The sequence below is a fragment of the Ipomoea nil genome, unplaced genomic scaffold, assembly GCF_001879475.1.
Source record: "Ipomoea nil cultivar Tokyo-kokei standard unplaced genomic scaffold, Asagao_1.1 scaffold2735, whole genome shotgun sequence".
Lineage (NCBI taxonomy): Eukaryota > Viridiplantae > Streptophyta > Magnoliopsida > Solanales > Convolvulaceae > Ipomoea > Ipomoea nil.
In genome coordinates, this window is record NW_017619163.1 from 1,328,511 (window position 1) to 1,341,073 (window position 12,563).

Below are 12,563 nucleotides of genomic sequence, written 5' to 3' on the forward strand. Positions count from 1 at the left end.
CAAATATTTTATTTATTTCTCTTCTTCACCAAATTATTACTTATACGTAGGGATGACCACGGTTCGGTTCGAACTGAACCAAACACTATAGCAATCAAATTAAAAAATTTCGGTTATGATTCATAACATAACCCAATATTTGGGTTTCCGTTTATTAAAATCGTAAACTAGAAAAAAATGGATCCTGAACCGTGAACTGGAGGTTCAAATCGGAACAACTACTAGCAATAGCTTAAATTAGAATTATAATATTTACAAATAGTGTATATTTTTTCCGCATTTATATTGACTCTCACATATAAGTATATATAATCGTGATTCGAGTTTTATTTTGAACCGTCGGTTCACGATTTTGGATCCAATTTGAACGGTTGGTTCAAACTTTCTTTTAAAATTTTATTTTTTTTATTTTTAAAATATTCTAAATTTAACACTTAATGTATTTTATTTTTTCAAATCGTGCTTATAATTTGTTGGAGAATAAAAACAAATGAAATATTTATTTTAAGGGTAAATATGTCCATTTAATATATCAGGGGGAAAAACTGTCACCTAAATAATTTAGGGGGAAAAAGTGCTATAAGTATATAACAAAGGGGGAAAAAGTGTCATTTTCCCTTTTATTTAAATAAAAATGGTAATAATGTGGAATTTACTTCCTAATTTTATTTGAACACATAAGCTAATCGACACCTTTGAATTACCTAATCGACGCCTTCGAACACAACGAATTTTGCATTGTCGTCGGATGGGGTATTCAGAATGGGCTCTCACTGGTTTTAGTTTTGCGTCGTCGGATGGGGTTAGGATTTAGGAATTTACGTATTCAGAATTTAGGGTGATTATGTGGTAATTAATTTACGTATTAATAATTTAGGAATTAATAATTAGGGTATGGATTTAAAAAAAAAAAAAAAAAAAAAACAATTACAGGGCGTTTGGTTGGAGGGATTTTAAATTCCCTTCCCACTTAATTCCCACCTAATTCCAAAGACCATTAAATTCCGTAGTTTGGTTGGAGGGAATTGCAATTTCATGGAATTGCAATTCCCCCATTTTCATGGAATTAAAATCCCATGTCCCCCCCTGGTATTTTAATTCCTGGGAAAAAAAGATAGTGATGAGTCAAAATTACCCCTTCATTTTTTAACCTAAAATTAATGTCTAACAACAATAATGGACATTTTTGACTTTATACTATTTATTCCCTTTCAATTTCCATGTATACCAAACATTGGAAATGAAATTACCAGTAATTTTATTCCTGTCAACCAAACACTAGAATTTAAATTCCCACTTTATTCCCAGTAATTCAACTCCCATGGAATTACAATTCCTTTCCCACATAATTCCCTCCCTCCAACCAAACGCCCTGTTAGGGTTTGGAATTATATATTTAGGATGAGGTTAATTTTGTTATTTAATTGACATGTCATCATTGCCACATAATCAGTGACCGGGTCAAGTCAGACTCCGTCGGAGGTAACCTGCAAAAAAAGTTAATTGACAAATTTTTAGAGGTAAATGTGTCCAATTATATTATGTTTTAGAGGTAAGTGTTGTAATATATTAAGAATATTTGGATTGATATATAATTATTTAAATTAGAACACCAAATATTACATAGTGCTATTGAAGATGTGGTTTGGATGGATCATTTATGTGTTTTGATGTTATCATTGCTTGAATTTGAGCAAATAATTGCTCAAATTATAGCTAATGCGAAGATGTACGCATGCGGTGCATTAACTTTGGAGATTTTATTTATCATTGTTTAGTATTTTTTTAAATATATATATAAACTAGGCAAATGTGCTTTTTCTATAGCAACACAGTTATAGCAATGAATTGCTATCTTAATTCAGTTGTATGGAAGATATATTTTTTTTGTCTAGATACATAGCAATTTTGTCATTTTAAAAAAACACATAATATCAACAATTGTATTTACACATTATTGAAATCTCTTTGTAGACGACATTGGTAGTATGTAGCAACATAATTGTGTCCATCTTCGTCTGGAGATAACACCTTCAGTCCATCAAGATGGGTGACTCGAATGAAAATATATAATGGTAAAATATTAGTGAATTAGCGATCCGTTTATATTTTAAGTCAAAAAGTAATATCAGATTCATTTTCAGCCAATTATTCTTTTGTTATTTTTAGTCAATTAAAATATCATATGCAATGATATTTTTACCTAATTTTGGTTCTATTTTTTTTATTGATGATGTATACTATTATTATTGAAATATTTCCGTTCCATTTTTAATTTACCTTTACTATTGTTTAAGATATGCATGTACTATTTATGATGTAAAATATTATTATTGAAATATTTTCGTCCAATTTTACTTTCCGTTCCATCTTTAATTAAAATGCAATGATCTAACCATTTATTTTTTTATATTAGTCAATTATTGATCATTTTTTATTTGCAGTCAACTATTAGTATTCATTTCTTCTTATATTTTCAGTCAATTGGTAATATCATATTCATTTTCAGCCAATTATTCTTTTCTATTTTCAGTCAATTAGTCAATTAGCTGTTGGTGATAATGAACCAAAATCGATTTAATATCCTAAAAATAATATTTATATATATACACACACAAGTATATAAAATATTATTGGATATTTATTCGAAATATATATATACACACAATTATATATAAAACGGACCCAAAGGTTATATATACATGTATATCTACGGAAAATATATACCAATATATATCAACCAAAATTGGAACAATAATCCTCAGATTTTAAGTCCAATCCAACGAATATATCAAAAGAGGGAGAACGGATTTTTGCTTAAAAGCATAATCCAAAACAAGGAAGAAGGAAAAGGAGGAAAGAAAAGTACGAGTTAGGCAAGGAGCGTTGTGGTCTAGGTTTCCCAGGATAAAACGTACAACGGTTCAATTTCCGGACGACATTCGTGCCCCCAGGTGCTGGCGCACACGAGCTCGGGCTTGAATCAAGCCTTTCCGATCTCGTTTCTAGTTAGAATTTGATTTGCACTCCCCCCCCCCCCCCACCCCCGCCCTTCCCCACGCGTGAGAGCCTCTATGCTATACAATTCTACAAGCTCCAAAAGAGCTCTTGTATAAAATGGGGTCAAATCCTTTTTCCAAACCAATGTGGGACAAAAAGCTCACTTTTCCCCTTCATTTTCCAACTCAAGTGGGTCTACTTTGAGAATGAATATCTCATTCACCCATTATCTGTTTTGAGCGTACAATATATCAATCTCTTCGTCTCACTACGAAGAACCCGAATCCACTTTGACCCAGCCCAAATTAGAAGTGGACCCCACTGATAATTGTACCACAAAATAGCCACTTAACATGTCATTTTATGTCATTTTAATGTTATTTTTCCAACGATCCCCAAATGAATGAAAAATTGATTTTCAGGGTATTTTGAAATCGGAAACAACTGTGTTCAGCGGTCGATCCCTGCATAGGATAGGTAGGGATCACTATACCCTTTGAACCTACCCTTGTGAAGACGTGATGAGGACACGACTACAACAATTTAAAAGATCATTATGTTGGTTCAAAAATATGAAGGAGAATGCCCTAGAAGTCCCATGGATCCTGATTATCATTGAAACATAATTAAAACCTAGTTATTTTTTGTGGAACGAGAAAAACATTCTTATGGAGAGCATTGTCGTCTGCTTTAAGGTCAAAGGGTGATATAGTTTTAAATGTGGCATCAAGTGGTATAGCATCTCTTCTATTACCAGGAGGTAGAACTGCGCATTCTAGATTTTCAATACCAATTGCTATTAATGAAGATTCAACATGCAACATCAGCCAAAGCAGTCCTTTGGCAAAATTGATAATGCAATATAATTTGATCATTTGGGATGAGGCACCGATGATGCATAAGTTTTTCTTTGAAGCTTTAGACCGTAGTATGAGAGATATCATGCGTGCCAAAAATCCAAATAGCTTGGATATGACTTTTGGTGGCAAAACTGTGGTGTTAGGTGGAGATTTCAGACAGATTCTACCAGTCATTCCAAAGGGCACCAGGCAAGATATTGTTGGAGCAAGTATCAATGCATCATATCTTTGGAGAAGCTGTTAAGTATTTAGGCTAACAAAGAATCTCAGGCTAAGGTCATTGCAATCAGAAACTGAAGTTCAACAGATTGAAAAATTTGCAAAGTGGATTGCTAATATAGGTGATGGAACAATTGGTGAGTCTTTGCATGGAGAATGTGAGATAAATATTCCTGAAGAATTTGTGCTAACTTGTGTTGAGGATCCAATTTCTACAATTGTTGATAGCATATTCCCTATGTTTCGCAGAGATCAGAGTGATATTCAATACCTAAAGGATTGTGCTATTTTGGCACCAACATTGGATATTGTGGATGCAGTAAATGAATACATGAATGACTATAATAATGCTGAAGGAAGGACGTATCTCAGTTGTGACTCGGTCTGTAAATCGGATTCAAATGTTGACATGCTTGCTGATTTGCACACTCCAGAATTTTTAAATGGATTAAGGTGTTCAGGAGTTCCAAATCACTCATTGACTCTAAAAGTTGGGTCTCCAGTTATGCTTCTAAGGAATATTGATCACTCATTGGGGTTATGCAATGGTACAAGAATGATAATTTCAAAGTTGGCAGATCATGTTTTAGAAGCTCAAATACTATGTGGTGCAAGTGCCGGTACAAAGGTCTTAATTCCAAGAATGTCCTTAACACCTTCTGATCCAAGATTGAAAGGTCGTCCAAGTTCGTGGCTTCGCCCTGGGCGGGAGAGGCTTCAATGTGGCTGAAGTTGTTGACTTGCGGGGAGAGGTCGCCAATGAGGTTGGTGCTGTTCTCATCGGGATCATTTTGAATGACAGCCTCTTGCAGTTGGAGGGCGTACTCGAGGTTCCACAGCACATCTCCCATCGAGGGCCTGTCCACGCCAAAATCAGCTAAGCATTTCTCGCCTGTTTCTCCAAACTTTCTGAGGGAATCGGGCCTTATTCTCCCCAGGAGTTTGGGGTCGATGATTTGTTCCAGCTGCCCCTTCTTTTGCCATTTCATCGCCCATTCGGCTAGGTTCACCATCTCCCTTGGCAGAGATGGATCTATCACAGGCCTAGCGCAGAAAACCTCGAACATAACCACGCCAAATGAGTAGACATCTGATTTCTCCCTTAGTTGCTGGCGTCTGAAGTATTCGGGATCGAGGTACCCAAAGCTACCTTTCACCGCTGTGCTTATTGGAAAGCTGCAAGCAGAACAACCAGAGAAGAAAGAAAAGAAGAAGAAGAAGAAGTGAGGGGAAAGAAACTGTTTGATTGAATGAAGAAAGAAGTTGTACTGTTATATTGATCTAACTGCCTTATTTATACACAGGCTTAGGAAGCATAAAGGAAGACTAAAGCTATTACAAAAAGATGATGTAAGCTAACTGCTTTCTTAACTGCTTCTATGCTTCTTCAGGGACATGATCTTGACTTGCATGTGTTGACACCCCTCCCCCCCCCCCCCCCCTGCAAGCTGGACTGTACATGCTGTAGAGACCAAGCTTGGACTTGAAACTACAAAAGTTGATAGGAGTATGAGGCTTGGTGAAGACATCAGCCAATTGATTTGAGGTAGTGACATGTAGCAGCTTTAAGACTCCCTTTTGCAATTTTTCCCTTACTAAGTGACAATCGATTTCAATATGCTTTGTCCTTTCATGAAACACGGGATTTTCTGCTATAGCTATAGCAGATTTGTTGTCACAATATAAGATAGCAGAAGTACTGCTGCTTATGCCTAATTCTTGCAGCAAATAAACTAGCCATTGAATTTCACAAGCTGCTGTGGCTAAGGCCCTGTATTCTGCTTCTGAAGAGCTTCTAGATATGGTGACTTGCTTCTTAGATTTCCAGGACACCAAGATGTTATCCAAGAACATGCAAAACCCTGTGACTGACCTCCTTGTATCTGGACATGCAGCCCAGTCAGAATCAGTGAAGCCCTTGATTTTTAATGAGGCTGCAGCAGAGAAGAAGAGACCTTGGCCTGGATCTGCTTTAAGATATCTCAAGATCCTGTGAGCTGCCTGCAAGTGTATGTCAGTAGGACAATCTAGAAATTGAGATAACTGTTGAGTAGCATAGCTGATATCAGGTCTTGTAATAGTTAGGTAGGGAAGTTTTCCTACAAGCCTTCTGTACTGAGTGGCATCTTCAAGCTTGTTGCCAACAGTTTTGCTGAACTTAATGGATGTAACCATTGGAGTTTTAGCTGGTTTGCATTGTAAGAAATCTGCTTCTTCAAGCAATTCTAGGCAGTATTTCCTTTGTGTCATAGAAATGCCTTTATTGTTTCTTGCAATTCCAATCCTAAAAAAAAACTTCAAAGTTCCCAAATCCTTGATGTGAAACACTCTGTCCAGATGCTCTTTTATTTGTTGAACCTGACTTAGATTTGGACTTGCAAGAATAACATCATCCACATAAACTAGTAAGGCTATGAAATCATCAGCTGTACCTCTGGTAAACAAGGAGGAGTCAGAGACAGCTTGCTTGAAGCCCATGTTGCACAACTCTTGTGTTAGTTTGACATTCCACTGCATACTAGCTTGTTTCAAGCCATACAAGGACTTCACCAATCTGCACACCTTTCCTGGCTTGGAAGTAGTGAAACCAGGTGGAAGTTTCATATACACTTCCTCATTTAGGTTCCCATGTAGGAAAGCATTATTAACATCTAACTGGTGAAGATTCCAACCTTTGACAGCAGCCACAGCTAACAACATCCTTACAGTGGTGATTTTGGCAACAGGACTGAAGGTATCTAAGTAATCCAGTCCTGGTGTTTGGGTATATCCTTTTGCAACAAGCCTGGCCTTGTGTCTTTCAATGCTTCCATCAGCCTTGAGCTTGGTTTTGTAAACCCATCTGCACCCTATTGGTTCCTTTCCAGGAGGAAGGTCTGTAATCTCCCAGGTGTTGTTGTCTTGTAGGGTTTTAATTTCAGCTTCCATAGCTTCCTTCCAACAATCTCTTTTGATGGCCTCATTATATGTCTTTGGTTCCTTAGCATCTAAGACATTGACTGCAAAAACTTTATAGTTTTGTGACAAGTTCTCATAGGATATGAACTTACAAATGTCATGAGGAGATGTTCTTTTTGCAGCAACACTTTGGCAGGCATAATCATGAAGATAGGAAGGTGTTGTTCTAGTTCTGCTAGATCTCCTTGGTTGGGGAATAATATCTATTCCTGTATTGGTAGTGTCATCAGCTCTTGTTTGTGCCACTGGTGGGACTATAGGTAGATCAGACTCAGTAGGGGGTATGAGAGGCTGCTCATCTGTATTAGAAGTTGATCCCAAGGGCTGCTCATCAGTGTTAGAGTCTGATTCCATCTCTGCTGGTAGAACTAAACTGGCAGGTTGATGATGTTGTGGATTTTGAAAAGGAAAAATATTTTCATAGAAGGACACATCCCTGGACACAAACACCTCATTTGTCTGTATATCAAACAACTTGTACCCCTTTATGCCATTAGTAAAGCCCAAAAATATGCACTTCCTGGCTCTTGGTGACAATTTATTTCTCTTACAACTAGGAATGGCTGCAAAGGTTAGGCATCCAAACACTCTAAGGTGTTGATATTGTGGCATCTTGTTAAACAACACTTGATAAGGAATCTTGTTGTTTAGGGCTGCAGATGGAAGCCTATTTATTAGGTAAACTGCATGGAGAACACAATCTCCCCAAAACTGCTCAGAAAGATTTGCCTGGAATCTCAAAGCTCTTGCCATAGACAAAATGTGTCCATGTTTCCTTTCAACCACACTGTTTTGTTGAGGGGTATACACACAAGACCTTTGATGAAGTATGCCCTTACTGTGGAAAAACTCTTCCATGATGAACTCTTTTCCATTATCAGTTCTTAGAGTTTTAACACATTTTCCAAACTGTGTGTTGACCAATTCACAGAAGGACTGAACTAGCTGCTTGGCTTCACTCTTCTTTCTCATAAGGTAGATCCAAGTTGCTCTACTGTAATCATCTACTATAGTTAGAAAGTACTGGTGACCATAGATGGTGGGAACATGGTATGGCCCCCAAATGTCAGCATGGACAAGATCAAAGCAAGTATTTGAAATAGAGACACTGGATTGAAAAGGCAACCTTCTTTGTTTAGCAAAGTGACAATAGTCACATACAGCAGGAGTATCATTACAGATTTCATTGTTTAGAGTATGTAGAAACCTTAATTTTCCTTCAGATGTATGACCTAACCTAGCATGTCAAGGGATACACACATTCACACTTGGCTTACAACAATTACTGACAGGAAAAGTAAGTTGATAAAGCCCTTTCCTTAGCTCAGCCATACCAATCATCCTCCCATGGTGTTGATCCTGTACAACACATTGGTTAGAGTGAAATAAGATGCTGCAGTTTGATCCTTTTATCAACTCTCCCAAGGAAATCAAATTATAGTGGAATATAGGTACACACAACACATTCTGCAAGATAAGATCAACAGATAGCTTGACATTTCCAATGTGAGATACTTGAGTATGATGTCCATTAGGTAAGTCAACAAATATTCCCTGCACTTTCTTGGGTGTTTGTAATAGGTGCACATTGCAAACAATGTGATGTGTGGCTCCACTGTCAAGAATCTATGAGGATCCTGAATTTGCCAAATTAAAATCAGAATCAGGGATTTTACCTTCCAATGTAGCATCTGGGATGAAATTTGCCTCTATAGCATTAACATGAGGTGTAACAGCCTCAATATGTTTGTTGTTGGGCTTCTCTTGCTGTATGAACTCCAAAAACCTTCTAAAATCTTCTTGACTGAAAGGAAAACCTGATTCCACAGTGCCAGTTTCTTGCTCAGAAATCTGAATCTGATTGGCTGATCCCATACCTTTGCTTCTTGATTTCCAACCTGGAGGATAGCCATGCTTTTTATAGCATTTGTCGATGGTGTGTCCAGTATAGCCACAAAAACTACACACAGGCTTCTGTTTCTGGTTATGGAAAGATTTCTTGCCATCAACCTTTGTAAAGAAGGCATTTGCACCTCCTAAACTGTCTCCCAAACTGTTAGATCCAATGTCTATTTGCCTTTCTTGCTGTGAAACCATGGCAAAAGCTTCTCCCACATCAGGTAGGGGTTTCATCAACATAATCTGTAGTTTTGTATTGGTAAAATTTTCATTTAAACCAGTAAGAAAGGTAGACAACATGTCATTTTCCAGCTGAGTTCTAATCTTCTCAGACAACTTCAAGCCACATTCACAACTCGGAAGGCAACCACATGAGGGAACAGGTCTCAGAATGAACAACTCATCCCACAACAGTTTTAACTGGGTAAAATATTCATTTACAGAGGAAGTACCTTGCCTTGTCTGATAAATCTCAGCCTGAATTTCTCCAATCCGGAATACATCCTGCTGGCTGAAACGTTTCTTCAGGTCATTCCAGATCCCTTCCGCCGTGTTGATCCATAGCACGCTTCGACCTATGGTGGGGGAAACTGCTCTGAGGATCCAGGACAACACCATCGTGTTACACTGATCCCAGTAGAAGTACTTAGGATCTCGCTTGCTGGGAATCTGCATTGTGCCATCGATGAGAGCCATTTTGTTCTTCGATCTTAGGGCCATTTCCATAGCCCTTGCCCAGGCATGATAATTCATCCTTCCCTCCAATTGAGCAGTTACAAGTTGTAACGAGGGGCTCTCATTTGAATGCAGATGTAGGGGAGATCGATCCCTTGGTTCATAAGGAATGATATTGGGTATAGGATTCGTATTGGTCTGATTTGTACCAACACCAGTGTTTTGGGGTAAAGGAACAGTTGGAATTGATGGTTGAACCATGTTTGCTGCAGGTGTTCTCCAAGCCATAGCTTCAAAGCTCTGATACCATATTGGAAAGCTGCAAGCAGAACAACCAGAGAAGAAAGAAAAGAAGAAGAAGAAGAAGAACTGAGGGGAAAGAAACTGTTTGATTGAATGAAGAAAGAAGTTGTACTGTTATATTGATCTAACTGCCTTATTTATACACAGGCTTAGGAAGCATAAAGGAAGACTAAAGCTGTTACAAAAAGATGATGTAAGCTAACTGCTTTCTTAACTGCTTCTATGCTTCTTCAGGGACATGATCTTGACTTGCATGTCTTGACAGTGCTGACATGAGTTTGGTCGATCTCGGGGCCAGTCTTAGACAGCCCAAAGTCAGCAACTTTGGCCATGAAATTCTCGTCGAGTAATATGTTGGCAGACTTGACATCACGATGTATAACTACCTTGGCATACCCGGTATGCAGGTAGTGTAACCCTCGGGCTGCCCCAATGCATATCTCGAGCCGCTGTTTCCAGCTCAAACTAGGAAGATCAGAGCCATACAAGTGACTCTTGAGGGTGCCATTCTCCATGTACTCATAAACCAGAATCATCTCGTTTCTTTCATCACAGTACCCGATTAAGGACACCAAATGGCGGTGGCGGAACTGGGATAGCATCTCGATTTCGGTTCTAAACTCTGCAAGGCCTTGTTGGGACTTGGGATTCCACCTCTTCACAGCTACCTTAGTTCCATCGCTTAGTTCGCCCTTGTACACCTTCCCGAAACCGCCTACCCCAATAACCCAACTTTCATCGAAGCTGTTCGTTGCTTCTTGAACCGCTGCAAAGGGAATTCGGTAGCTAAGGTTCGAAGCAGCACTTATGGTAGTTCCATTCGAGTATTTGCTTCCCATCGTGTGGGAATTTCCATTCAGAGATAACGGTATCTATGTTTTCGACTGCCCAAGTAGTTCTTGTTTTCTCCTTCGGTGCATACAAAATAGAACAATAATTACAGCTAAAGCAACCGGTACCCCTACGCAAACTCCCACTATTACTCCAATCTTCTTCAAGCCCGAGCTGGAAGAAGAAGGCACAAAATCCGCACTGCTGAGGCTGCCCTTCGAGTTGTTCATCTTCATGATTTCCAATCCATTTATAAAGGCATCAGCGAAAGCGCTCCTACGAGATGGGCCAACACTTAATCGAAGCTTGTTTGTATCAGTTGACACAACATAATCGAGGAAATATGCAGTTGACAAAACGTTCCCAACAGCAGCTCCTGGAGCAATATTTGACGAATCTATATAAATATTAAACAACAGCTGATTAGGAGATGGACTCACTATGTCACAGAAGTGAAACCGGAGAAGATACTTGAACCCTGGATCCACGCTAAACTCCCAAGTGACGTTGAAATTGACCAGCATCCACCTTCATTTTACTGCAGGTACCATACACCGTTGGTGGGGCGGAATCTCTAGTGGCTCCTTGTTTATGATAAATCACAGACGGGATCTTGGACAGGCTCGTGGCAAGCTGTGGCCTTAACAAGAATCTCTGGTCATTAACCCAATTTCGCCCCAGTGTGTCATTACTCGGTCCCAAAGGCGATCCACCCATGTTTACCCCAGGCCACGGAACGCCCCAACTGGATTGATGGTTGTGGCATCCTCAGGTATAAGCTCATCAGGAACCGAGGCAACCTCAATCGCATTCACATACGCGAACGAATTGCTGCAAGGTGCAAATGTCAACACGAGGTCCCTCGATGTTACATTCACAGAGAATTCCTTAAACGACACATTCCTAGGACTAAAATCGCTAAGCAGAACATTATTCTGGGTGGAAACAGAGAAGTTAGCAGAACTCATGTTGAAGCTAGCATAAACAAAGGGGTAAAAATACATGCGGATCCAGTGCCTGCCACCCTGGCTGATTGAAAACTCGAAGCTTGATGTTCCAGTAAAGATTCTAGCCGTCTGATAAAGCTCAGAAACATCAGGAACTGGAACTGAACTTGACAAATCATTAGCCAATATATCTTTTGGGGTTGAAAGAAATTTTGCGGCTGATTTATCACCAACAAAAACCCTACCACCCACTTTAACATCACCAGACGACCCACAGTTCAACAAGTAATTATCCACAGGATCAAACCCAGAACCCAATCTCCCCAAGAACAACAATGACAAAACCCCAACAGTTCTTCATCACAGTAAAGTGAACAAACCAATCTGGAAAGGTAAAGTTGGGACCTCTGATCAGCTTAAATGGAGCTAAACATCACCAAAAGATCTGTGTAACAAACTATCAACTACTTTGCCTCAAAATCAAAGTACCAATCATTAACAGAGAAAAAAGGGGAAAGATGGCACCTTTACAACTAAATGCGCTGAAACAGAGACGCCACAGTTTGAAAACAAGCCAAATCAGAAAAGATCTTCAGGGGATAACGGAATAAAGATATCTATCCTACGGAAGTAATGGAGAGACGGACATGTACATGCACTTGGCTTTCATTACGCTCCGCACGCAATTTATTGAATGGGAAATGTGTTTTCCATTCTTCACACCAACCCCAGATTTCCCACACGGCTTTCCACATTACCATTTCCAATAAAAAAGGATCCCACTAACCCAACACCCTTTTCATTTGATTTTCCTTGATTAAGGCATCCCCAATGATTTTCCATTTATTTATGGGAGAATGACACTTTTTCC

At 38.9% G+C, this 12,563-nt stretch overlaps 2 protein-coding genes and 1 pseudogene across 2 annotated transcripts; 1 reads left to right on the top strand and 2 right to left on the bottom strand.

Moving 5' to 3' along the window:
* Nucleotides 1-3,891: 3,891 nt before the first annotated feature.
* Nucleotides 3,892-4,522, top strand: LOC109156523. The gene is made up of 3 exons (XM_019304377.1): nucleotides 3,892-4,069; nucleotides 4,202-4,461; nucleotides 4,514-4,522. Exons 1-3 carry the CDS (start codon nucleotides 3,892-3,894, stop codon nucleotides 4,520-4,522), a joined length of 447 nt encoding a protein of 148 aa, XP_019159922.1.
* Nucleotides 4,523-4,582: 60 nt separating this feature from the next.
* LOC109156525 lies at nucleotides 4,583-12,535 on the bottom strand (annotated as a pseudogene).
* On the bottom strand, nucleotides 8,521-10,178 carry LOC109156569. The gene is made up of 2 exons (XM_019304423.1): nucleotides 10,130-10,178; nucleotides 8,521-9,930 (listed from the first exon to the last, which is right to left on the bottom strand). Exon 2 carries the CDS (start codon nucleotides 9,897-9,899, stop codon nucleotides 8,664-8,666), a length of 1,236 nt encoding a protein of 411 aa, XP_019159968.1. The 5' UTR covers nucleotides 9,900-9,930; nucleotides 10,130-10,178; the 3' UTR covers nucleotides 8,521-8,663.
* Nucleotides 12,536-12,563: the final 28 nt, after the last annotated feature.

Bases quoted from the DNA above. Each gene is read 5' to 3' on its own strand.
- LOC109156523 (XM_019304377.1), top strand. From the start codon at position 3,892: ATGATGCATAAGTTTTTCTTTGAAGCTTTAGACCGTAGTATGAGAGAT. The intron at 4,070-4,201 runs GTATCAATGCAT...TTGCTAATATAG, and splicing joins GCAAGATATTGTTGGAGCAA to GTGATGGAACAATTGGTGAG.
- LOC109156569 (XM_019304423.1), bottom strand. From the start codon at position 9,899: ATGGCTTGGAGAACACCTGCAGCAAACATGGTTCAACCATCAATTCCA.